Source organism: Anas acuta, chromosome 6, assembly GCF_963932015.1.
Source record: "Anas acuta chromosome 6, bAnaAcu1.1, whole genome shotgun sequence".
Classification (NCBI taxonomy): domain Eukaryota; kingdom Metazoa; phylum Chordata; class Aves; order Anseriformes; family Anatidae; genus Anas; species Anas acuta.
The window spans coordinates 30,750,582-30,775,214 of record NC_088984.1 but is presented as its reverse complement, the minus strand read 5'-3'; the positions used below and the strand labels follow the sequence as shown (position 1 = coordinate 30,775,214).

At 54.7% G+C, this 24,633-nt stretch overlaps 4 protein-coding genes and 1 long non-coding RNA gene across 6 annotated transcripts in view; 3 read left to right on the top strand and 2 right to left on the bottom strand.

Annotated features, from left to right (window-relative positions):
* The window catches only part of LOC137858486 (uncharacterized), a 116,482-nt gene extending 104,269 nt beyond the window's left edge, over positions 1-12,213 (top strand). The window contains exons 29-31 of the mRNA XM_068686325.1: positions 669-849; positions 1,480-1,593; positions 10,876-12,213. Coding sequence (XP_068542426.1) covers positions 669-849; positions 1,480-1,593; positions 10,876-10,910 — 330 coding nt within the window. The 3' untranslated portion in view covers positions 10,911-12,213. The remainder of the gene's footprint in view (positions 1-668; positions 850-1,479; positions 1,594-10,875) is intronic.
* MREG (melanoregulin) lies at positions 146-10,675 on the bottom strand. Of its 2 annotated transcripts, none has more exons than XR_011097780.1 (5): positions 10,541-10,675; positions 8,226-8,385; positions 3,051-3,141; positions 1,653-1,892; positions 146-1,613 (listed from the first exon to the last, which is right to left on the bottom strand). XR_011097780.1 is itself a non-coding variant. In XM_068686327.1 (5 exons), the coding sequence occupies exons 1-5, from the start codon at positions 10,630-10,632 to the stop codon at positions 1,245-1,247; spliced, it is 627 nt and encodes a 208-aa protein (XP_068542428.1). In that variant the 5' UTR covers positions 10,633-10,675; the 3' UTR covers positions 146-1,244. The 2 variants fall into 2 exon arrangements, 1 of the variants encoding a protein (XP_068542428.1); XM_068686327.1 differs by having other exon boundaries at positions 146-1,364; positions 1,729-1,892.
* A 135-nt stretch (positions 12,214-12,348) lies between the features above and the next one.
* Positions 12,349-15,582, top strand: LOC137858487 (putative methyltransferase DDB_G0268948). Its single transcript, XM_068686326.1, has 6 exons — positions 12,349-13,380; positions 13,613-13,773; positions 13,999-14,212; positions 14,532-14,632; positions 14,858-14,995; positions 15,237-15,582. The coding sequence occupies exons 1-6, from the start codon at positions 13,270-13,272 to the stop codon at positions 15,325-15,327; spliced, it is 816 nt and encodes a 271-aa protein (XP_068542427.1). The 5' UTR covers positions 12,349-13,269; the 3' UTR covers positions 15,328-15,582.
* A 3,006-nt stretch (positions 15,583-18,588) lies between these two features.
* Positions 18,589-20,441, bottom strand: LOC137858492 (uncharacterized). Its single transcript, XR_011097782.1, has 3 exons — positions 20,306-20,441; positions 20,033-20,111; positions 18,589-19,441 (listed from the first exon to the last, which is right to left on the bottom strand). It is a non-coding gene; the product is annotated as an uncharacterized lncRNA (long non-coding RNA).
* LOC137858490 (interferon lambda-3-like) lies at positions 19,301-20,453 on the top strand. The gene is made up of 5 exons (XM_068686331.1): positions 19,301-19,462; positions 19,615-19,689; positions 19,799-19,942; positions 20,052-20,132; positions 20,326-20,453. Exons 1-5 carry the CDS (start codon positions 19,301-19,303, stop codon positions 20,419-20,421), a joined length of 558 nt encoding a protein of 185 aa, XP_068542432.1. The 3' UTR covers positions 20,422-20,453.
* Positions 20,454-24,633: the final 4,180 nt, after the last annotated feature.

The following is a 24,633-nucleotide window of genomic DNA, read 5'->3' as shown; positions in this document are numbered from 1 at the left end:
GCAAGTCAACAGGTAAGTTGTTTAAGTGTGTAAAGAACAGGTTGCAGAAGCCCACGCTCTACAAATACCTCAGCCCTTTTGCTATCAGCAGGCGAGATAAATGTTGTTTCCTGAATAGGGTCAGAGAGAGAGCAAGAAACCTCGCTTTTGTACCATGTTTTGTTTATTAAATTCAGTTCTCATTGATGTCCAGAGCTGAGAAAAATGTTTCCCAGGAAGACTGACAAGCAGAAACGTTTCATAAATATATATATATATTTCAAACTCTGTAGGTATAAACAAATAAAAGCTCTATATTGCTGTTTTGGGAGGTCCTAAGCAACCAGCATTTTCATCTGGTCCGTTAGCAGCAAACGTGATAACCAGTGATGAACTTCCACTTCTTTTTAAGTGGTGAAATCCAGTGTTTTAAAATTATTGCTCATTATCAGACATACACACACACACACAAAGATACGAAGGGTGTCCATTTAACATCTTCATGAAGAGCAGTGACCATATCCCCCGACAGCACGTGCAATTTTGTGGTGCTGTTCCTATTGCAATCAAGACCCGAACTTTCAGAAATGAATGGAGACGTCGGTGTGACCAGTCTGAGGGTGTTACAGGAGAACATTTCTCAGCAGGTCCCACCACGGAGCCTCCCTAAAATCTACCTTTGTTTACAGCGTCGGGCTGAGCATCCCTCGAGGGAAACGCCTCCGAACTGCTCACTGCTGGGGTCCCAGCACCCAACTGAACGAGGCTCCAGCCGTGAGCTCCTCTCCTGCAGGAGCTGGGACCAGCCCAGCGGGGAAGAGGATGAGGAGCAGCACGCAGAGCAGTGTCCCGAAGTTGAAGACGACCGAGGTATTTTCCCTTCCTCGCCGGTTCTCCTGGATGGGAGGGCTGAGGGAGGTGGCTGATACCACGAAGGGAGCAGCGTGGCTCTCCTCACCGGAGACATCCCACCTTTTTCAGCTCCTGGGAGCAGCAATTCTCCCCGTGCCCACCAGCTGGTGGCCCCCCACCAGGACAAAGCCGCAGCAGCTCCTGCTCCCTTCTCCTGGAGCACTTTGGGGTCCACCAGCCCTTTTCCCATACCCTCCCCACGGAGCACCCCTGGCTCGCAGCTCTGCTCCAGGCAGCCCGCTCACTTCTCAGCAGGGAAACAAGGAAGGGCACTACTCGTGCTACAAGCCCTTGGCAGGGAAACTTGGTCCCAGGGGAGGGAATCCCGCTGTAGCACCAGCGAGGCGTGCTCCTCAGGCCATCCCGGCGGAGATCTGCTTTTCATCCACCCGTTCCACGCTGGCCCTCTTTGGGTACACCACGCTGGCCATCTTGAAGAACTCATCCGCAGCGTCCAGAGCTATGAGCCGGTCCTGCCAAAGCAACAGGGTTTTACAGTCAGTGCGAGCTGCCTGGTCGGGGTCCTCCCTCCATGGCTCTCAGGTTAAGCCAGGCGTGAGCTCTAATCTTCTCCCACCTCATTAACAGGCTACGAGAGCACCCAACTGCACAGCACCTTTGGGAGCAAGTTGATGGTGCTACAACACGTCTCCAAGGAGCTACAGGTGCAACATCTGATGGGGATGCCCCAGATGCCACCAGGTACTTGAATTTCCTTCCACCTACATGCTCCCCTGTCCTTGAGCTCTCTTGGAGGTCACCTACTTGCTCCCCTGTGCATGAGCCCATTTTCAGAGCTGGGGTGGCAGGGAGAGAGGCCCACTAGGAGCTACTCACCACCACGAAGAGGTAGCGCTCGGAGAGCTGCCAGCTGGTCGGGAAGATGTTTGTCTCTTCGGACAGCTTTAGCAGGATGTCCCGGGCTTTGCCCATGTTCTGAGAGTCGCTGATGATGCTGAGTTTGGTCACGGACAGGAGGGAGTCTGCTTCCTTCTGGAAACCTGGGGAGGAGACGTTAGAGAAAGGAGCCAAATGTACGGAGAGCAGGGGCCATCCCTGAGCACTAAATGCCCTTGCCAAGTTCCTCGTTCCCCTTCCACCCCAGGCTGCTGCTTTCCCTACATACTAAAACAAACCAGAGTTTTCCACAGCAAGCTCCATGGCTGCACTTGGGGCAGGCACGAGCTTGCTGCCTGGAGAATAAATATTCAGAAAATTCAGAGCAAGTAGCTAGTTTTCCACAGGAGGGCCACAATCGCCCCACCCAAACCCTGGGTGTTGATTCAGCTCCTGCATGCTCCTGATGTAAGTGGTGCAAGAGCTTTCGGGGCTGGCGGGGCACCCCAGTGATTACAGCAGTATGTGGGTGGTAAGTTGTAAGTGAGAGTGATAAAAAACCTCTGGCAGTAGTGAATACACGTGAGATTGTTCCCGTAGCAGTCAGCATCTCTTATAAGAAAAGGTACCCAGGGAAGGAAAAGGGAGGAGGATGAATCAGGGCGGTGAGCACGTAATCGCTACCACTAACTCAGCTCCAGGGAGCTGGTGGTGATACATCTTATCTGAAAATGTTTTCAGAGAAAAGAGCGACGGTCTTATGATTAAAACACAGGTGTAGCTAGTGCAATATAGCAGGTTTCGCTTCTGCTTTCACATCACTTTGCTACGGCCAAAAGATCCCAGGCCTTGAGCCTCCCACCCTTTGCAAACCAACTCTGGAGCCACTGCAGATGTGAGGGAGATGTGGCTGCTCGGGAGGGCCTTTGCCAACGACCAGGGACAGATTTAGGACCTGGGAGAGTCTTTCCCAACACGCAGGGATAGATGTAGGGACCAAGTGATCTCTCCCACGTGTGGTCTGCACAGGCTGTGGAGCACCCAGTGGCGTGAGCCAAGGAGGAAAAGTAGAGGTATCTGTGATCTAATCTGGAAGGAATATTCGTTTCTCCCTGCCTAGCTTGTTTATAAAACACGGGGGAGCTCCCAGGTAGTCCTGCTAAGCTTGCAGAAGGAAACTAGACATGGATGACTGCGCATTGCTGGGCTCGAGGGGCTCTCCTGGACCCCTGCCTCCTGCTGGCCGTGCTCCCTGGGCTTTCCAGTCGTGGGACCTCTCACTCAGCACCACAGAAATGACATCGTTTTGTCCTTCAGCTTACCTAAATCCTCCAAAATGTGTTTCCACCTGCTTCTCACTTCTTTCCGGGTTTGCCGTAAGGTATAGATATCATAGTTGAGCTTCTGCCATTCCTGCAAAGCAAAGAGATAAAACATGGTCAGGCATTTGCACATGGGGGGTGGCTCTGCTGCTTTTCTAGGAATTTGAGCTTCTAGAAATGAAGCCAGAGCTAAACCAGTGATGCTGGCAGCGAGGGATCGCTGTGAAGGTCAGTGGCCAGGCCTCCGTTGCCTCTGGGAGAAGTTATGCTGAGCAAGGAAGGATATTTTAGCTTGGCTTTTGGCACAGCATCTCCGTATCTCCTTAGCACAGGCTGAGCAGGCTTCCAGTTCCCTTGAGCTGGGGTCACGGAATTTGGCCTGGGTGTTGCTGGTGGCCAAGGTGGGCTCCTTGGTGGGATGGGGAGAGCACGAACCTGCTGCCGTGCTCGGTGCTGGCCATGGTGGTGCTGTCCTGGATGGGGAATGACACGAACCAGAGCCCTTTTTTACCCCAAACCCTGACACCCCAAAACCTCAGGCTGTGAAAACACCTTAATTGACCCTTGAAACTTGAGAAAGCATGACCACATAGTAATAATTACCTTCTACAGCCTATTGCAACACCTTATTCGCATACCTGCATGGTTAAACAGGCACGGCACATTTCTAATAGCTGCTGACAGCCCGCAGAAAACTGAAAGTTGCTGCTGTGCATGGTCACACACACACGGTGTCCTCTCCAAAGGGCTCAGCACCCTGTTTGGCTGTTACCTGGGGCAGGCAGGGCTTCAAAAGCACTTGGGAACAATAAGAATAGATGCAGTAAGTACGCACACTGGGAAGGATGCATTGACAGCAGCGTCCACGCAGTGGGTTGGAGCATCGCTCAGATCATTTCCTCGTGCTAACAGCCTTAATTAGTCACCCTGCTGAGCAGCAGGCAGCACGGGAGGACTCCTGCAGAATAAACGGGTGCTCATCTGTGCCACCCCCCTGGGATTTTCCTCCCTGGGTTCAGGGGGGTGGTGAATATCCATGGAGGCAGACTGCATCAGGAACCCCACTGCTTTTCCAGCAGCTGCCGCCTTGCAGAGTTCCCTTGACTTGGTAAAGAGATGGAGATTCCGAGATGGAGATTTCTTGCAGATTTCTTACTTGCTTCTTTTTTATTTTTCTACTGATTTTTCCCCAAGCTGGCCAGTTTGCCATGGCTGCTGAGAATTAAATGCCTGCAGGAGCAGGAGCAGGAGCAGGAGGGGGTCAGGCTGCCGAGCTGGCGGCTGGGAGGGAGCCGTGACGCTCCCTGGATTCAGGGCAGCGTGGCTTCCCCCATCTATTTTTGTTCTGAGGGAATCTAGTTTACGGCTTCCTTGCACATCCTGCTTCCTGAGCTGCTCCACGGAGCGAACCCAGTCCCTGAGGACCTCGAGCACTGCCCTGCCAGGGGAGAATGTGGGGAGTGTGCGACGGAGAGGCTTTGGGACCGGAGATGGTGCTTATGAGCATCGCCTCTCCCTGCTGTTTGTCACCTCTGGCTGCCCTCCAGACAGCACGAAGGCTTGACAAGCAGGGATTATCTGGGTGAGGCCGGGCGATGCCCTGCTCTCCACCAGCCTCAGAAACCACCGAGCTCTCCCCTCAGCACAGCCGTCCTAAATGCAGCAGGGGGCTGCCCGCTGTGCTGCTTTAACGCAGAAATATCAGCAGCTTTCTACCCCCAAAATTAATCTAAAAGAGCCTCTCCCTTTAGCTGCACAGCAGAGGAAGAGCAAATGCTGTCTGGCCCCGTGTCTCCGCGCAGGAACAAGCAACATCAGAGCCAAGAGCAGGCGGGTGTTCCCCATGTGCATCCCTGAGTCACCAGGAGGTGACCTGCGGCGGGGCCGGGCGGCATCACGAGGCCGAGGATGCTCCAAACCCGAGGGCAGGGAGCTGGGGCTCGTGCCAAACCCTGCGCTCCCTCAGCCCTCGCTCGCTGCTGCTCTGGGGTGTTATTTCCTCCTGTTTTCAGCAGGGCGAGCAACTCAGAGCTGAGCTGGAAGATGAAAACGTGGCTTGGAGGGCGCTCCGTGACTCCGGAACGAATGTGCCAAGGAGCAGGCAGGCGCCGCCGGACCTTTCATCCCTGCTCAGATGGAAATTTTCTAATTAGCAGGGAAGTTTTCTTCATGTTGTCAAAGCAACCCCCTAGCGAGGCCATTTCCCCTATTCCCTTGAAAGCAATTCATCTCACTGTTCTGGTTGCTATTTTTGTAGGAAATGGGGCTGAAGCACAGTTATTAGTGAAAAACTGCAAAACCCCGGGCCAGGGAGGTAGCGCCCTGCACCCAGGGGTGCTCCTGCTCTCACCCAGCATGAAGAGGCTGAACAAATACAAACACAGGCACGTTCATACACTCAGCCATCATCCCACATCTCAGCTTGTCTGTTACCACTGGAGTCCCATAAACACAGTCCCATAAAATGCTTCTCTCCGTATTAGCGGGCTGCCCGCTGGAACAGCGCCTTGCCAAATCACACCGTGATTTCCTAGAGGTCCTCATTTCACCTCCAGATTCAGGCTTTTATTTCACACCACAACAGGTCTGACACTGCTGCAGGAAAAAAAAAAAAAAAAAAAGGGCAATAAAAGGCAATTTTCCATATTCGAAATGTTGACCCAAGCTGTGATGAGCTTCGCCGAGAGCTCTGATCTCACCCAGGGTGTCGTGGCCCCTGCCCCCAAGAGCTCGCTGCCCTGGTTCAGCAAGGAGCAGCCCTGCTGGCCTTACACAAGCCAAAGGCACGAGGAATTTGCACCAGAGCTGCCAAGTTTCACGAAGGGAAGGGGCAGGGAGGAGAAACACCGAGCTGGACATGCCCGAAGTCTCCGCACAGTGAGCACAGGAAATCGCCGCCTTGTGCTGCGCCTCCAATGTTGCTCTGTTGTGACTACACATGGGGAGGTGCTCACCCCTCACCAGCATCCTCCACTTGCACATGGGCTGCAGCTGCTCTTTTAGAAAAAAAGCCTGCCTTGATGCAAAGACTTGCCAAAAAATGCTTGGATAGGCAAACAGTGTAAACAGGCTCCTCCGAGGATGCTTACAGGCCGCTCTTGGGCATCACGTGGAGTTACCAGGCGATTTCCACCATCCAAACCCTGCAGGCTTGCACAAGGAACAGCACAAAGGAGGAAAACATATTTTTTTTCATCTGTTCATTGATGTCCAGAAGTTTACACCCCAGGCATCACCACCAGAAAGTTCGCTATGCCTTAGCACTGGTCATTCTGCTGACGATGGGGCGCCCGGGCTTTCCCCTGCCATTGCATCCTGGCCCCCCGCTTGTGTCCTAGCTCGCAGCACTTGTCCCTCTGCATGCAGTGATTTTAAAACAGAAAATGCAACAGAAAGCAGACGGGGGGTAGATCGAGGAAAATGCAATACGGGTTTGAATGGCGCAGTGGTGTCACGCAGCCACGTGGAGAGAGCTGCCCTTTGTGGCCCTGCCAGCCCCCGTGCTAGGAAATCACGGCGATAAAGGTGGGAAGGAAGCACGCAGTGAGCGCACCGCACGCCGAAGTTAACTCCAGGGGCAGAGATGCAGGGGTCAGTTCTCCTTTCGGTCCTATTTTAACTGAGATTGAGCAGACGGAGGGATGGTTTCGTGACGCCTGTGCTCAGCACGAAGCAGCAGCCCTGGCCCGTCCTCTGCCCGCGGCATCTGCGCGCTCCCCGGGGCCCAGCTGCCAACAGCAGCTCCCAAAGCAGCTTAGGGCTTTCGCAGGCCAGCACTGTTTTGCAATTAGACTTTTCTCTCTCATTAGGGGGAGAGGGCGACACAATCTGGCCTAGTTTTCTTCAATGCTCGCTGGAGAGTGAGGAGAGATTTCGGCACCCGGGGCCGGCCGCAGGAATGTTGGCTTCCCAGGCCAAATTCCTCCCTGTCCTGGCACCAGGAAAGGGCTGCAGCTGAGGACTACAACAGCTTGTATATCCTCGAGTCTTCGTTTTAAGCAAATTACAGCACCTGGATGGGAGGCAGGAGACCAAAGCTAAGCAATGTGCATGGCTCAGCCCCACGTGCCTCAGTTTCCCTCACTGCAGAGCACGTGCACGGGGCACGGCCCCACGCTGCAGCTCATGCAAACCTTCAGAGTTTCCCCAACCACTCTGCACTGCAACAAGCTTGCAGGTCGGCCTGCTGCCATGTTCCTCGAGCTTTTTTATTAATCGTGCTGCAACCAAATTGTGCAGTTGTTTCGGCACAAGCAGGAGGAGAAGCACTTGCTCGCTTGCCCCCGACTTACACTCACATCTGCAGCCCCAGCGAGGCTGACACACAGCACTCCTTCACCCAGGGAGCCATCATTTAGCACTTAGGATACAGTTTTATAGCTAATAATATTTTTTTATGACTCCTGCTTTATAATGGGCCTTAAAAGGCTGAAATCAGGCACTGTCATGTGCTCTCCTTTGCTTTGGACCCTGAAGTCCACCCCACTCCGCACCCAGCCCCTGAACGGAGCTGTCCTCCTTTCCTTCAACCCCGTTAGGCTGTGGAGAAGACAGAGTGGGGAAGGAAAAGGATATTTTGGTATTTAAATCTTTTCTTTAATCTCAGCCATACCTTCCAGTGAAAGCTTTTTGGTTAAGGGGACTGTCTTGCAGTGGGGAGGAGTTACGGTCTCGTGGTCTCTTGGATGAAATGGGATTGTGCTGAAATTAAACGGGAAGCCTCCAGGCTTTTCTGAAAATATTTTGGAGTCTGAAAAGCAATCAGAGAGGGGGAGAGGCATCTGCATTTGCTGCCGCATGGACCTAATCAGGCCGCCGAAATCTCCTTTGCACAGAAGTGCTTTGGGGAAGGAAATGAGGGCTGCAAAGCAGTGTTTATGTAACAGAGATGATTTTTCCCTTCTGTGACGTGCCAGTTCTCCACTTCTTGGTAATCGCCCTAGAACCCATTGGAGAAGTGTCTCAGGCAACATCTCGCTGCAGCAGCAGCTCAGCCCAAGGCACTGACGATGCCATGTGAAGCTGGGATGCGGCCACCGCAGGCAGAGCTACCGCCATCCCATCCCAAAACCCCAAAACAAGCAAGTATCGGACAAAACCCATCCTGGTGAGCTAGGAAATAGGGACGGCAACCCCGGTGCTCCGTGAAGCCCAGGGCAGGTTGCCCGTCCTCACCTCGGAGTCCTTGTCCAGCTGGCTCCTGCCCACGATCATGTTGTACAGCACCCGGTCGTCGTCCGCCTCCGTGTGGGTCACGTCGTGCGGGGTGCTCCACAGGTTCTGCTCCTCGTCCCGCGCCAGCGTGGCTCCGAAGGAGGCGTAGGGGTTGTTGTTGCTGCAGAGAGGGGACACGAGGCTGTGTCAACCACCCGAGCATCACCCTGGCCGTCCCAAAATATCCCTTCTGTGAGCTTCCATCTCTTTTCACAGTGTCTGCACCTGGTGGTAGTGCATGGTTTTTTATAAGGTTGTTTAATTCTGCAGGGACACCTTTCGCAAGAAACCCACCCGGCCAAACCTCAGATAGCACCGCGGGTGCTTTACCCATGACGTCAGGGCATTGCAAGGGGTGCTAAGAGGAGCTCCAGCGCATGGATAAGACAGCACAACTCGCATCAGCATTCCTGCAGGAAGCTTAATTAGGCTCAGCAAACCAAAAACCTGAGCAACAGGTAACAAGGGGAAAGATAATCTCTTACAATCTCCCATTGCAGCCAAGCAAACGAAGGTAAGGGTGAGGCTGTGGATGGCATAACTCAGCCCTGCCAACACGGGCTTGCCCAAAGTGTCTTCACACCCTCTTGTCCCTGAGTGAGTGCTGTGAATGGATCAGGGGGCATTGTGGGGACACCAGAGCAAGCACCCAGCTGTGCCAGGAGGGTTTCTGTGATTTTTCCAAGCCTCCTTGCGGGGCACACAGCATCCCAGCCCACGGGGCATCACTCGCATGCCTCCATCACCATCCTCCTGCCCTCAGCGGGCTTCCTCCTACTCACGGAGCCACCTGAAACCCTCAGCACCCAGCTCACCATGAAAACATTGTTTGGTAATGACACTAACATGCCTCAGCTTTTACGAGGTGCTGTCTCACAGCTTGCAGGGCGCTTCCCAAAGCATCTTCATTTCCAAACGCTGCCCAGGAGGCAGCCCAAGCAAACACAGCGGGCAGCAGCGGGCACAGAGCTAGCATCCCCTGAGCATGCCATACTGCCAAACATCACTGAAACTGAAGGAATGGGGGGAAAAACGAGCACGTGAAGGGCAGCCTGCAAGGCCAGCTGCAGCAGTCTCCATGGGACCGGAGGCATTAGCGCTTCGCCCACAGGTTTCCTTCCCATCATCGCTTCCTTCTCCGAATATCAGATTTATGGCTTGGGCAGATTAAGGTGAAAAGTCGCGGAGTCAACACGCAGGGAGCTATCCCAGGGCTCTCAGCTCCCAAGGAGCAAAGAGCTGAAACCCCCACCAGGTCACTCCCTTCAAACAGCGCCGCGATAAAATAAACAGCGCCACGCTCCCGCGAGATCCCTGCTTCGAAAATAAAACCCCAAAGCCTCCCATCCAGGGAGAAGCCAGTGATTAGGCTATTAGGTTAATTAATGCGGCCACACTTGCGCAGCAGCAGGTGCCTGTCAAATGCCCAGCATTTGTACATCCCTGCTTACAGCCAGTAACAAGGGACGGGTGCGGGTGTAGGAAGGCGCGCCGCTAAAGGTGCACGGCCGCGCTCGCACGTGCGCCGAGCTCTCGTTAGGTTAATGCCAATTTCCTGGGCTGCAGGCCCCATGCTGGGGATTATCCCCTTCTTACTGAGGTAACCGCTTTAGCAGCGGGGAATCAGGGCGCCTCCACCCCGCCGGCAGCTCCCGTGACTCCCCGCTCGCTAAATAGGTCACCCCGCGTCCTGCCAGCCCCCCGGCCCCCGCGGCGCTGCGGGAGGACGGAGAGGTGCCGCGCACGGGGCCACCTGCAAGGTGCAAACCCCGATTCTGCGCAGGCACGGGTCTGTCCTCCTCCCAGCCTCAGAGCCTGACAGCAAAGAAAGGAAATCTCACAAAACAATAAAATAAAAACCAGCGCGCACGCTGCTCCACGCCACGGCGCTGCAGGGGCTGTGCCGCCTTCGCCCACCCCAGCATCCCCAGCCCGTGGGGTGTGGGGTTCCCCAGTGGGACCCCCTCGTTGCTCCTCACCCCACGGGGACCCCAACCCCGAGGCTCGGCCCTGCGGTTTCCCCAGGGGGAGACGCAGCTGCAGCTTCTCTCTCAAAACCTTGTTCCATTTGTTTGTCCGAGACCCCAGCGCACACAGCGGCATCACGGCATGGGGGGCGAGACCCTGCACGCAAACCCCCCACCCCGGAGCCTCCCGCGGGGTAAAAAACAGCAAAAAGGGTGACAAAGATAGGAGAGGGTGAAGAGGGGCTGGGCTTGGAGCATCCCCCTGGCCCTGGGGCCGCAGGGATGGGGATGGGGAAGGGGGGCACTCACCTGAGCAGCGGCTCCTTCTCGGGGGCCGCCGCCTCCCCTCCGCAGCAGCCGCAGCAGCCGCCCAGCGAGCGCAGCCAAGCCCCCAGCCCCATGGGCTCCTCCAGGGAGCCTCCTTGGGCTCTGCTCGCTCGGGCTCTGCCCTCCCCCGTCTCCTCAGCGCCTCCCCAAGCCCTTCCCCGGCTTTGGATGCGCTCCTCCCGCAGCTTTCCCACGGCCTCAGCCGCTGGGAGCCATCGCGCTCCTGCGCCGGAGCCTGGCGCGGCCCAGAGGCAGGCAGGGAGGCGAGGGGAAGGCGGTGCGCGCTGCTCTTGCTCTCTCCCTCTGCTTCATTGCAGGGCTGCGCCGATCCACGATCATCCCCTTCCGGTGAATTATGGCCACTTGGCTGCTCGGGGAGCGAGGCTCCCTGCCTGCACAACACGGCCCTGAGGTGTGAGCAGCGCCCAATGCCTGAAAGGAGCACACTGGATTTGGGGAGCCGAGCGCACCCACAGACACCCTGAAGGTTATTCCCCACCCAGGACCGGGCGCTGTGCCCGACAGACCCACGTTTGGGGCAGAAGCTGCGTCCAGGTTTTGGTGCGTGGCCCGCTCTGGGACCGTGTGGGATCAACCCATCACTTCTCCAGGCTCTTGGCCAGCGCCATCACGCCCGTGGCACATCCTTGAAGCTCAAAGCTTCTCCACGAGCTTCTGGAGGTGCTTCTGCATCATTCCTCGGAGAAAATGCACGGTGCTCTCGCTCCATGGGCACCCTTTGCTCAACACAGAGGGCTGAAATTCAGGGTGACGGTGCCACCAAGGTGCTGTGGCACATCCGCATCTGTCTGAGGCCACGGAAGGTTAATTAGTTAATTCATTTCAGTTTGCAAATTAAGCACTCGGTGCCACTTTTATAAGGAAGTAGTGGCACGAGGTGGAGAAGGGGAGGCAAGAGGAGCTTTGGGTGCCTGTGTGGGGAGCTTGGCGTGCTCCCCAGCCCAGCCACAGATTCTCATGTGACTTGTTCATTTCATTAATCATTCCCCCAGCCAGTCTTCCTTAATTAAAGGGTGAGATTGAGGGAGAAGGACTTGTTCCATGCTGCTTCCTGAAGGTCCCAGCGCTGGGCTTTTGTGCTTAGCCGGGGCTTTCAGTTCCTCTGTGCACGAAGCACACACAGGGCAGGATTTCCACAGGATGAGCTGACCGGCCAGGCAGGATTTCAAAGCCGAGGGCTCTTCCACCGGTTTCCTCGTAGCCTGCAGCTTGCCCTTGCTTCTTTTCAGCCTCTCGTGTGCTTGAGCACAAGGACAGCCGGAAGATGTGCCTGCCACTATGAAAACGCTCCAGCAATCGGCCATGGTGGTTATGTGCACACACGAGAATGAATATTCCTGCTTCCCCAAAATTGTCCTGGTGGCAGAGATTTCCATTGCATCTCATATGCTTATCATATGCTCCTCATGCACCTGCACACATTCACACTGTACATTTTAAATCAGCCCGGCCACAAATCCAAAAGGCTCAGAGATGAAGCACTTAAAATACGGTCACAGAGGAAATCGAGGAGAAATTCATGTTTAGAAAATAAGTGTGATTAATTAGAAAGCGTTTATGAGTTTTGTAACGAGTGCTTTGTAGCTGCAGGAAAAGGAGCTGGTTAAGAGTTTTTGTACTGAAATTAGGGGAGATTTTTATTTTTTTTCTCCCAGAGAGGTATTGCAGGGGCAGCACCGTTACAGAGCGAGGCGGGCCAGGGAGCGGCATTTGTTCTGGGTAGAAAGCCAGCACCTCAAGGAGCAGCTCTTCCACACCAGAAAATACAGGGGCTTTGGGGCCCTTAACGTTAGCATGGGCTCAAAATCTCTGCTTATTTCTGACTCAGAAGCAAATTACAAATTGAAGGGACCTACCTGGGGTGCACCCAGGCTGTGCTGGCCCCAGGTGCGTGCGATAAGCATTACTGCCTCCACACAGTGCCAGGTGAGGGCTTTGCCCCTGATGCTGGCAGCGGGATGATAAGGGCTGTGGTGGAGCTTTTTCCCTTTCTGCTGGGTGGCAGGGGGGCGTTTCGGCACAGCCAGGCTGTGTAGCAGGGGCTGGGGCTCCTGCAGGGCTTGGCTCCAGCTTGTGGTGTCTGCTGGGCTTCACTGCTGCTTCCTGAGGGGCGCAGGGCTGCTGAGCACCCCCAATTTTGTGTGCTTTTGGGGTCTTTGCTGGATTACCACAGTGATGGTGCAGAGGAGAGGGCTCAGGCTGCCTTAGGGGACAGGCTCCAGCAGCAGTATTAAATTTTTGGGGGCCCCCACAGCGTTGTACACTCGTAGGGGTGAGCGCACAGAGCCAGCCGTGCGGCTGGTACAGCTCCCCGGCTGCTCTAGAGGGAGCAATTCTCCCTGCAACCCGCGCTCAGAGGCGGAAAAAGAACAACAACAACCAAAACCTCCGCTGCCTGCAGCTCCAGCCCTTAAACCTCGGCGGCCTGCAGCTCCGAAAACCCTCGCGTGCTGCCTGCGAAGGGTGCAGCACATCCTCCTGGCAGCCTTCCCAGCCTCTCCGTGCCGAGCGGCGCCTGCTCGGTGGCCGAGCGACATCGCCCATGGCTGCGTGGCCTGCCAGGGCCCAGGGAGAGGCCGAGGGGAGCTGAGGGCACCTCTGGTGCCGTGAGTGAGGGCAAAGTCCTCCCCGAGGCTGAGCGGTGGAGGCAGGAGGGTTTGGGCGGTGCAGGAGGTCTGGCGGCCGGCAGCATGGCCACGCAAATGTTTGAGGGGAGGGGGCATGCGGCCGTCTACCAGAAATACCGCTTCAGCCCCGGCGAGGAGCTGCAGGGAGCCATCCTCGGCTACCTGAGGGAGAAGGTGAGCAGGGCACGGCCGAAATGTGGTGTGTGAGGGTTTTTTTTTTTGTCTTACGGGGGGGTGCTGTGTTGTGTGGGGCTGTGGCGAGGAGTCTGCAAGGCGTGGGTGCCCCCCTGAGCCTTTCCACAAGTCACAGCCTGCAGCATCAGTGTGCACAGGGGCACGGAATGGGGTTAAAAACACAAGATTTGGGGGTGTTGGACCGTGGTGTGTTTCCTTCCCCGCTCTGCAGGGCACAAACCCCACGGAGCTGGCCGTGGATGTGGGCTGTGGCTCGGGGCAAGGCACCCTCTTCCTGGCCGAGCGCTTCGGGAAGGTGGTGGGCACGGACATCAGCCAGGCGCAGATCCAGGAGGCCAAGGCTGCCCCCTCACCTCCCAACGTCTCCTACCTGTGAGTACCAGAGCCAAGGCAAAATTCGGGTCCTCACACCGAGCTGGTGGGCTGGGTATGGGTGATAAAGCACGTCCCACCTGGAGGAACTCCTAGCACACGAGTTATCCTACCCTTACAGCATCCAAGCCTTGCACGCCGAAAAATACCCATTGATTTTAAATCTTCCTAATTTCCTGTGATGTATTCTACCTTTTTTTTTTTTTTTTTTCCCTCTATCCCCAGCGTGTGCCCCGCAGAGGAGCTGCCCTTCGAGGACGCCTCGGTCGACCTCCTCGCTTCGTTCACGGCCGCGCACTGGTTCGACATCGAGAAGTTCATGAGAGAAGTGAGCCGCGTGGTGAGGCCGGGCGGCTGCGTGGCCATCAGCACCTACACCGTGGACATGAGCCTGCACTACGGAACCTGCTCCGAGAAGCTGACCCAGATCTTCAGGGAGGTGAGGGATGAAACCCACACCTCGGGGCTTCCCCTGCTGGCCTGGGCGAGGGGAAAGGTGCAGAGAGGAGGAGCACCGGGCTGCTAGGTGCAGCCAAAGGACCCCCACCCAGCAGGGGATGGATGGGGCAGAGCCGTGCTTATGGCTGGAATAAAAGAGTGCTTATGTTCTCGATGCTGAGCAAGGTGTTGCATTTTAAATGCAAGCAGTTAAAAGTGAAGGAAAAAAAATGATATGCCTCAGATCTAGGGCTAAACAAGTCTGAGATAAGTAGAAACCGAGTGTTTCAAGTGCTTTTGTTTATTATCTGTCTCCACAGACCTGGGAGCAGCTCTTAAAATACTCACATAGCAGAGTAAAACACGTCCTGGAAGACTACAAAGAGATATTCGAGGCCTTGCCATTTCCAGACAAGAAGAGGTGAGCAGAAACTCCTTGGTGCATCACCACGGGGGGCAAAGTTGGCAGCCTGCGGGGACACCACTCTTGCCCCCATCAAATGCTGTGCTGTTTCCCTCTCCTGGACCTCTGAGAATGCCATGTGTTACCTGTCACCACCCCAGCCTGCAGTCATCCTCGCTCCACTGCCTGCAGTTTGTTTGCCAATGCTCTTTTTTTTTTCTCCATTCTTTCTTTTTTTTCTAGAATCACTGACATCTACGACAAAATTCCCATGACGGTCGCTGGTGTGGTTGGGTACTTAGAGTCCGCCTCTCCCTACCAAGTCTTCCTGAAGAACGACCCCGAAGCTGCAAAAACCCTCCTCCCGGAGATGGAAAAGAGGTAAAAAGTGATCAGGAAAATGAGCAGGGCACGGATACCCCCTCTCAAACAGTGACCGGGGAGAGGTTGCGGCGCCCCTCCAAAGCTGAAGTAGCACAGCCCTCGGTGTGCATCTGCAGCCCAAGCTTCTGTGCTTTGGAGGTGCTCTGAGTGGGGAAAGTCTGATCTCTGGCTGTGGATGTTGTCCCGTGTCTGGTGAGAGCTGGCCAGACGGCGGGAGACACTTCTCTGCTTCTTGCAGGTTGCTGGAGGTGATGGGGGTCCCCTCGCCCGAAACCCCCCTGGAGTTCTGGGTGAGGCACGTCTGCATCCTGGGGCACAAGGAAGCGTGAGAGCAAAAGCCTCTGGTGCTGGAAGGGGAGGAAAAGGAGGATTTCCTAACACCCTGCTCTTACTCCCTGGGAAAATGGGATATTTGGGTGATTAAAGCCTTAAAAATCCTTATCCTTCTGTGGAAAGCAGATGGGGGTTGAATGCAAGACCCTGTCTGTGCTGCGGTCCTGGTTCTGCCCAGGGCTGCTCCGTTGGTGCTGGGAGGGTCCCGTGTGGCCGACGTTCCTTAGACAATTAAAAGCAAATAAAATAAAGTTCCCTGTGGCCGCTTCTTCACAGAGCATCTGCTGGGGTGATAGTAACCGGGCTTCATGAGCACTGCTCCCCGGGGACCTGCTTTTTGGGTGGGTAGGCTCTAATCTGCGTCTCTGCAGAAGAGGCCAGTTTCAGATGTGTAACTTGGCCAGTTTTTGAAATAATTCATCCTCCTCTTGCCTTGGGACATTTCTTCTTTTGGGTGCAAAGACAACATGGGTGGCTCATGGGCCTCAGTCTCAGTGGCATTTCTGAGAAACATGAGGGGTGGGAGGCCCTGGGTGCCCCCTGAGCTGCTCCCTGGGCTGGGAGCTGCAGCTTTTCCCACCGAAAAATGCTTCCACACATCACACGCTTTCGAAGAAAAGCACTCGGCCTGCAAGCGAACAGAAACTTGAGGTTGCAGCCCAGGCCTTCTGCTAACCAGGGTGACCTTTTAGCCTGCTTCTCTGCAGCTTTTTGTCTCCTGGGAACACGCTGGGGGCTTGCTCTGTCACGCAACACAGCTGGGAGCTGTGTGGTGCCTGTGGAAGCCGCCCAGAAGCTGCTCAGCCCCAGCGCGGCAGCTGCTGTGGTTTCTGAGCCTCTCTGGGTTTGTTCCTAGAAAGGAATGTTTGCACACCCCTTTAACCCAGCCTTGTGTTTTTTTTTATCTGCTCCGCAAACCAAACATATGGGCTGTGTTTGAGAGGCAGTGATTCAAAGCCGGGTCTGCACCAGTACCCCACACCTCCTGTTTGCTTTCTGGAGGCCTTGAGTCTCTGTGGGGCCTTTTCCCTTTCCTGTAAACCCGCAGTGAGCTCCAGTAGGTGTCCAGCTGTGGGCCCACCATGGGCACGGGGAGATGGAGCCTCTGCTACCTGCTGGTGGTGCTCGGCCCTGGGCACGTCCCCGTCAGGATGCCAGGGGCCGGTGCCACGGGGCTCAGTGTGCCTGGGGGGAAGCAAAGGCTGTGGGTGCCAAGAGGATGGGAGGTCCTGGGAGGAAAGCCCTGTGCTTCCCCGAAATCCCAATGGGGCTGGGGCCCTGTGTGTCCTTGCAGCACCTGCATGAAGCCTTTAGGGGAAAAAAACACGAGGCTTTAAACTTACTGCAGCTTGTTGGAACAGCTCGCTGCCTGGCTTTCCCATAAAGGGCCCTTCCCCCGGTGCCGGTGCCGGAGGGGTGACGCCACAGGTGAGCTGCGGTGACGGCAGGGCAGGGCTTGCATCACTGCAGCAGGCTCTGGCTCCACAGCTCCAGGTGGCACCAGCGGTGGCCACCTGATGTCCCCGCCCCTGCGCCCCTTGGACGGCGGCGGGCAGGGCTCCGGCTTGTTGCCCGTGGTGCTTTTTGCGTTTTCGGGGCTGTTTCGTTCCTTTTTTGGGGGCTTTTCCAAGACTTTGTCTGACCAGCTCCAAGAAGGGTGGGAAGAAGCAGCCCCGTCCCGTCCCGTCCCTTCCATCCTGTCCCAGCCCCGTGCCAGCCTCCCGCTGAGTCACGGGGCCCTTCCTCACCTGGCACGGCACGCAGCCTGCAGCCCTGCCCCTTTCGCTTTCCTTTCCATGCCTGGAAATCTCCTGCGTGTTTGGGATTCCTTGCTCTGGAAAAAACGCTGAGCCAGCCCTCACGCTGCTTTTTTTTATGGCTTTTGGAGCTGTTTCTGGACCGGGCCGTGGAAATACTTCTGCGGTGCTCGATACATTGACAGCACGGCCGATGAAAATTGGGAGCAAGCAGTTCCTTAACGCGGCATAGCTGCCCCTTTGCTTGTGGGATGGAACAAATGGGTGAGGGGCTGCATCGCTGCTGCCTCTGCTGCTCTGAAGCCCCGCTGGGCTGGGCATGGTGCCCCCAGCCCACGGTGGCTTTGGGGACGCTGTGCAGTGACACCCCGCTGCGGTGGCTGAGCTGGCATCGGCACGGTTCGGAGGAGCCGTGCCGAATGCAGCCGGGCTTGGGGTACGTCCCAGCGCGGTGTCGATGCCCGAGACATCCCCTGCTTGAGCAGGATTTGGGGTTTCACTGCTCTTACCGTGGTGGCAGGCCACGTGGAGCATGCATCCCGGCGTGCTTCCCTGCTCTGCTTTTGCTTTCCCTTTGGCACCCTGGGATTTCCTGCGCGAAGGTGTGACGTCTCCGTCTGCTCTTCCAGCCCAGAGCGGCGCGTGCGTGACGAAAGCCGCCACAGCGATGACGAACCAAACCCAATGAGCAGCACCTGAGCCTGCTCCTGCCCCTGAGTGCTGCTGCCAGCAATGGGCTCTGCGGGGTTTTTTTTTGGATCATGGTGGGGATGGGGCTGCGGGAGCAGAGCTGGACCCGAGGGAAGGGTAACCTGGCTCGTTGCCCCTTCTGCTTCCTCGCCGGGAGGGGACAACGCTCCAGCCACGTCGGGGATGCAGCAGGGGTGCATCCCAAGGGTGGCCCCACAGTGAGGACACACGCTTCCTCCACCAGGGAAGTGTTTGTGCTTACTCCTCCTCTCGGGATTTTGCTACAGCACTTTGTATAATTGATGATCTGTGCCTTGCTTGGGAAGCTGACGTGAAGTTATTTGTGCCGCTTCGTGCTTGTATTCCACAGCTGTTACCAACCGTGAGCAGGCTGCTTTGAATAAAACTTTTTCTCCAAATCTGTTTGTTTCTTTAACTGGACAGAAAGGAAAGAAAATTTCCCACTCGTGGAGAGCACAAGCAAATGAACCAAGCCCTGGCTGTGCCTCAGGCTTTTAATTACTGACCTTGTTAACGAGTGGCACAACCCGCTGCTGCGGGGAGGCTGGTGGGAGTCCCACCCGTACCCACCGTGTTTTATTTCTGTGTCTGAGGCTCCGGGGCCAGCAGGCCGTGGGCACAACCCTGGACACGTGGCAGGCTGCCTAAACACCCGCAAACACTTCTGTACTCCGGGCACTGGCACGGGATGCTCAGAGCTGTGTTAACACCATCCAGGTGTTAGCCAAAACCATGCACCTGCTGCAGCTGCCCCTGCTTTTTGTACACACACAGGGCTACTTTGCCATATTTAATGGTTGATTAATGCACAAAACAAAAGGCATTTATTGGTTCGCACCTCGGGCTGCTTAGAGGAGAGGGCAGATTTTGGCTACGTGGGTGCATTTTTATGGTGGCAAACAGGCGAGCGCGTTATTCGGTGCCGCGCTAGCGCAGAGCTGCTCTTTACACACACACGGGTACGTTTTGTCACAAGTACTGATGAATGAACGCACAAAACGGAGTGTGATTACGGCTTCAGGGCTCAGGCTGCCCCGAGGAAGGCGCAGCTTCTTCTTGTGCAGGCGTGTTCTTGTGCGGCTGCCATGGGAGCGCCGCGTTCGCATTTCCCACATCCCGCTGGAGAGGGAGAAGAAAACCCACACACGGCACCGCAGGATCCCACCACACCCCCAGCCCCTTCCCAGCCGCCACGTCCCCGCAGTGCCCTCACCTGCAGGCACACCTGCAGCCTGGGCTTTCCTCGCAGGCGCTTTCACTTTCCTGTCGCGGAGCCGCCGCGCCGCGGGTTTTCCTGCCAAGGTGAAAGCGCGGCACTGCCCGGCTGCTTAAAAGCCGGGGAGATGGGGCAGAGCGGCAGGATCGAGAGACAGCACAGCTCTGGACACAAGAAACGAGGACTCGAGGCGTCTCGAGGGATTTCGTGGGTTCGGACACCGGTCGTCCTCTCCTCCTCCTATCTTTCTGGATCTTTGCATCCTCGTCGCAGCTGGACACGAAGATGCTGTGCCCTGTGTTTGCCGCGGTGCTGGTGGTGGGCCTGGGGCCCCTGCTGGTGGGCGCCTTCCCCCAGGCTGCCCTGAAGAAGAGCTGCCGCCTCTCCCAGTACGGATCCCCGGCGTATTCCGAGCTGGCGGAGGTGCTGAAGTTTAAGAAGTACTATGTGAGTACCGACAGCAACCTGGGGCTGCGGGGCTGGGCTGAATCTCGTCCTGCTTTCAGAGCTCAGGAGGGGGACGGGGGTTGCACAACGCAGCCCCAAGCCAAAGGGCAGCTTTCTAACCTGCCCCCACCCCTCTTGTGTTACACCTGCAGGAGAACATCACGTCGAAGGACCCCAAATGCAGCACCAGGCTCTTCAATCGGAAGTGGACACCCAACGAGCTGTCGGTAAGGGTGACGCCAGGGAAGGGGGACCCCCTCCACCCACCCCCCGGAGTGGCTTTCCACCAGCGCCACCGCTTCTCAGGGTCCGTAACCACCCCGCTCCTGCTCGCAGGTGCCTGACCGACTCCTCCTGGTAGAAGCCGAGCTGGACCTCACCATTGCCGTGCTGGCACACCCTACAGTCGACAAGCTGGCCGAGAAGAGCCAGCAGCCCCTGGCCTTCTTCACCCAAGCCCGGGAGGACCTGCGAGGCTGCGTGAGTGTCCCCCTGGGTCGGGAAGTGGCCCCAGCTCGGTGGCACTGACGGGTGCCAGTGGCAGCACCGCGGGGCATCGCCGGTCCTTACCCGCATGCTCCCCTTGCAGGTGGCCGCTGAGGCTCCTTCGCATCAGCCCTCTGGGAAGCTGAGGCACTGGCTGCAGAAGCTGGAGACGGCTAAGAAGACGGTAAGACAGGAGGCTGGGGAAGAAGGCTGATAGGGTTGGTTTCAGGGGCCCTCTGGCAGGCACCTCACCACTTTGGGTCATTAAAATCAAATCATTAAGAAGCGGCCAGAAAGGCCTCCCCATGGTGCCCCCAGCCATGGCTCGAGCCCCATCCGTGCCCGCGGTGTGCTCACCTCCTCTTCTCCCTCCCCAGGAGACTGCCAGCTGCCTGGAGTACTCCACCATCGTCCACCTCTTCCAAGTGCTGCACGACCTGGGGTGCGTGGCCATTCCGGAGCGGTGCACGTAGCCTTTTCTTCCTGCCTTGCCTTACGGACGCCCGGCTGCGGTTTCCTGTTTAAGCACTTGGCTTTTTTACATGAGCTCAGGGAGCGATTTTTTAACAGTCTTTTCAGTTATTGTCTATTTTATTTTTATTTTTAAGTGTGTATTTATAACGTCTTAGGAAGACGTAAAGAAATGCCCCTTCTGACAGGTACTGCTCAGCGGGGTTGAATGTATTTATTGCACGTCTTTGTTTTGCTGGTTGTCAGAACACTGACTGTTTTTAAAGAAATCTATTTTTGAGCTTGCTATTTATTGCACACTGTATTATGTATGTTTGTCTGCATAGATAATATATTTTTGTACGCTATTTAACATGAAAAATAAAATAGATACTGTAAAACTGACAAGCCGCCATCCTGTCTTCCCTATATGTTGTTATAATATCATCCTGTTGGAATTATTTAGGGGTGGGGAGGACACCACAGAGAAACTTGGGCATTTAGAAATGGGCAACACCTTGGTCCACCTGCTGATGCCAGATTTGTGGTGCTGCAGGGGGACACCGAGGGGAAGGGACCCCCCAGGTGCTGGCTGCAGGGGATTTGGCTCACCCTGGAGACTTCTGCACAGCTCCGAGCTATTTGCTCGTTCCTCTGCTGCAGATACAAGTAAAGGGTGGGCAAAGGGATGTTGTGGAAGAAGAGGCTTTGCCAAAAGGTGTTTTAATACTGAAGTTAAAGAGGAAAGATAATCATCTGTGGGACTGTGCTGATTTTGAGGGCATTTTGCACGAGGAGTGGCCAAAATGAGCCTCCAGTTCTTTTTCCTGGAGACTCTGAGCTACGGCCTTGACCCATTCAGGCCAGAAGGAACCTGAAGAGCATCTGGTCCAGCTCTGGAGTCAGGGCAGGATGCTCAGGGACAGGTCTGGGTAAGTCACGAGCATTTCCAGGAAGAAGGATTTTGCAGCATGAACCGTGGCTAGGAAAATGAAAAGTGATGGCCCATCGCTTTGGTAGGAAAACAGCTTTAAGGACCTGAAAAAGCAGGTAAAAAAACAGAGGGAATTGGTTCTTACACAGGGATATAAGTGGGCTATGAAGAAAAGCCTTGCTCAAGATTATTTTATTCCTATTGGAGGAGAGGAAAAGCCTTATCCAGCTTGTTGTGGACCAGCCACTTTGTGCAGTTGTTGCCTCCCCCACGTGAAAGACATCACGTTGCAGCGAAGTCGGAGAGTTAAGGGTGGAGGAGAAAAAAAAGTGGGTTGTGAGGTTTGTTGCCACTTGTTTTTTTACCCTGAGCCTCATGGGAAGACCCTCGCCAGGTAAAAGTGCTTGGCTGTCTTTGCAGCAAACCCAAAATGTGTCTGTGAGCTGTGCCTACCAGGAAAAGTCATGAAGTGCCTGCTCTGGAGCGAGATGCTCCAGGTGCCCTTACTGACCTCCAGCATGGATGTCTTCCTTCTTCCTGGTCTGAGCTTCTTAAACTTGGCTGGCTCAAAAGGCAGCTGACAAATGCTGCAGCTGCTTGTGCCTCCTTCTGCTGCCTGGGCGGGACTTTTGTTTCAATCTCTTTTGTTCCTGAAAGAGATCAAGATAGAGAATTACAGATCGAATTCTCTATCTGCAGCATTATAACGATAGCTCAAGCCACTCTGTTTAAAACAAAACAAAAACCTTAATCACTAGTGAACTCCTTGCTTACTAATACGCTAGCTGCTGGTGCTCTTCATGTTGTAACTTCTCCTCCTGCTTCGTTTCACTGCATTTCATAATTCAGAATAACAGCTCCCATCTCTCAGAAATTGCACTGGGACCAGGAATCGTTTAGTCATGGGCCTGGGGATTCAAGGAAACCCATTTGCTTTCAATCTGCTTTGACATGAAAGATCATTTGACAAAAAACCTTCACCTTTTTGTACAGATGACTTGCAGCTACCTGAGAGGCTGTTTGTTTTTTTTTTTTCCCCAGTGTTTTGCACCAGAAGAACAGGCTGAGAGGTGGCTGCTGACAGCTGCTGGGACTCGAGGCTGCTGTGTGAGCTAGTAACGATCGCCTTCCTTGCTTCCTTCTACTCCAGAAGTCTCCTTTTGGGCATTACCTTTGCTGCCACGACCCAGCCCCATTTCCTCGCCTTCGCTGCAGCAAAGCCCTCTGCCTGTTTCGGATAAACAGCCTGAACCCGTTGGGGTCGGCACTGATGGACTGGACAGATAAAGGTAATGACCTCTGAGAAGGAATGAATGAGAAATATTGATGGAGAAAAGCTTCACTGAAAAAAAAATGAAGATGAAAAGGCAAATAAGAACAAGCCAGGAGGAAGAAAGGTTCTTTCTTTTGTCCTAGGGCTGCAGGCAAAACGTGGCCTCGTAATCAGAGCATCACCCCAGTGTTTTGTTCCCTGGTTTTAGCAGTGCTCCGAGGAAGCAGCAGCTAAACTCCAGGTCACTGCTGTGCCTGATAGGTATCAGCAGAGAAACACTGATTTAATCAGAGGCTTGCAAGGTTGTTTGTTATAAAATACACACCAAATCCCAGCTGCTCATCAGGAGACAGCCTACGGGGCCGTTTTCCCCTGTTCTTGGCGTGTTTCTTCCCCGGTGCTCTGCTCACAAACCACCCGTGGTGACTTTAGGGGCTGGCTTCCCATTAGGTGACACTGCAAGAACTCCTAAAACCCCTTTTTAGTGCGACTTCATTAAAGCGGCGTGTGGAAAAACGCTCTGACGTTGCCATCATGACCATAATTACATTACAGGGATCTGCTCTTTTTCCAGACGGCTCGCAGCGGATGCGAGCTGAAGGGTGCGGGAGGCAAAGCCCTGCACGTGGCCACCACCCCAGGTACCTCACATCGGAAAGATGCACTTTTTCTTAGCTATCTAGCCCCAAATTAGCAGCTGCAATAGCGTGAGGGCCCATTGCTACAGCTACTGTCGCACAGCATCCTCTCCGATGCTCCACAGCCACTTTTGGGGGCGGTGTGAGAGGTCAGCCTCTAACAATTTCATATGAAAGTGCAGTGCTCGTGTTTGAGAGACGGAGGGGGAAAAGACAGCAGGGTTAAACCCAAAGAAGCAAATGAGGTAGAAAGCAAAGACCTGGTGAGCACTTCTCCTGCCACGCCAGGCATTTCTGTGCTGCATGCTCCCTGGCTTCCTTCCCTCTTTAACCACTGCAGATGGTGTGATGGTACCACGATGCTTTCATCTCCGTCCTTAAAATCAGATGTCCTACCTAAAGAGAGACAAATGAGATACAGCCTTAACCTGCCTCTCCATAAAGGCTTAAAAACATGTGGCCTTTTCTATTGAGGTTTAACCTCTTCTGTTCTGTGGGCAAAATGCGATCCCAGCTCTCCTGGCTTGCAGAGCACTTCTGAGCCTCCTCGAGTGAGCCCAGTGAGGCTGACAAGGCTGTTAGGAGGGAGAACAGCACACTGCTAATTTGCAGCATCTGCAAGGCTAATTGCTCAAGGGAGCAGGAGAGGGAGAAGGCCAAGTTTCTTAATGGTACGTGGGTTGTAATCACATCATTGTCATCCTACGTCCCATTGTTTCTCACCCCGCCCTCCCTTCTGACTAAGCAAGCACCCCAAGGCATTGGAGAAGAGCATGACGTTGTTCCATTTTTACTTTTCTTTTAGGAAAGTCGTCAGTGTTGCACTTTGCCCAGCGATTTTCCACTAGTGAAAGTCCTCGCTCCTCTTTTCTCGTTTCTACTCCTTCTCCTTACTTGCTTCTCGTTCTTGTAGGGTTCATTTCAGATCACCTCTACCTTTCTGGTGCTTCTTTGCGGTGGGGTCTTCTACTTCACCTTTCGGTAGCTGGAGTGTGTTTGGATAGAGAGCTGGAGTTTATAAAGGAAGAGCACAGAAAAGCTGTGCTTAGGAAAGCCACGAGGATCACAATTGCCCATCAAGGCAGGAACTGATACCTCTAACAAAACACAGACTTCTCTGCTTCATCCAGCAGAGAGAAGTACAGGTTAAATAAAAGCTTTAAAAAAAAAAAAAAAAAAAGACCAAAAAGGACAAAAGAAACCGTAAATATTCTTACATAGAGGGATAGTTTAAATGCAAGACGTTTGTTTCATCTCTCTAGCTTCAAGAACAGTGGCTGCTGGGCAATGAGAAACAGTCGGCTCATTATCTGAAATCCAGTACAGGCAGAGTCTTGGTTTTGTGTGACATACCAGGTGATGTCTGGAACTGCTCAGAATTTTGCTGTGT

Bases quoted from the DNA above. Each gene is read 5' to 3' on its own strand.
- MREG (XM_068686327.1), bottom strand. From the start codon at position 10,632: ATGGGGCTGGGGGCTTGGCTGCGCTCGCTGGGCGGCTGCTGCGGCTGC. The intron at 8,386-10,540 runs GTGAGTGCCCCC...CCCTCTCTGCAG, and splicing joins GAGAAGGAGCCGCTGCTCAG to CAACAACAACCCCTACGCCT. The intron at 1,893-3,050 runs GTAAGCTGAAGG...TCTCCTCCCCAG, and splicing joins ACACATTTTGGAGGATTTAG to GTTTCCAGAAGGAAGCAGAC.
- LOC137858487 (XM_068686326.1), top strand. From the start codon at position 13,270: ATGGCCACGCAAATGTTTGAGGGGAGGGGGCATGCGGCCGTCTACCAG. The intron at 13,381-13,612 runs GTGAGCAGGGCA...CCCGCTCTGCAG, and splicing joins TCGGCTACCTGAGGGAGAAG to GGCACAAACCCCACGGAGCT. The intron at 14,213-14,531 runs GTGAGGGATGAA...CTGTCTCCACAG, and splicing joins TGACCCAGATCTTCAGGGAG to ACCTGGGAGCAGCTCTTAAA.
- LOC137858490 (XM_068686331.1), top strand. From the start codon at position 19,301: ATGCTGTGCCCTGTGTTTGCCGCGGTGCTGGTGGTGGGCCTGGGGCCC. The intron at 19,463-19,614 runs GTGAGTACCGAC...TTACACCTGCAG, and splicing joins TGAAGTTTAAGAAGTACTAT to GAGAACATCACGTCGAAGGA. The intron at 19,943-20,051 runs GTGAGTGTCCCC...CTCCCCTTGCAG, and splicing joins GGGAGGACCTGCGAGGCTGC to GTGGCCGCTGAGGCTCCTTC.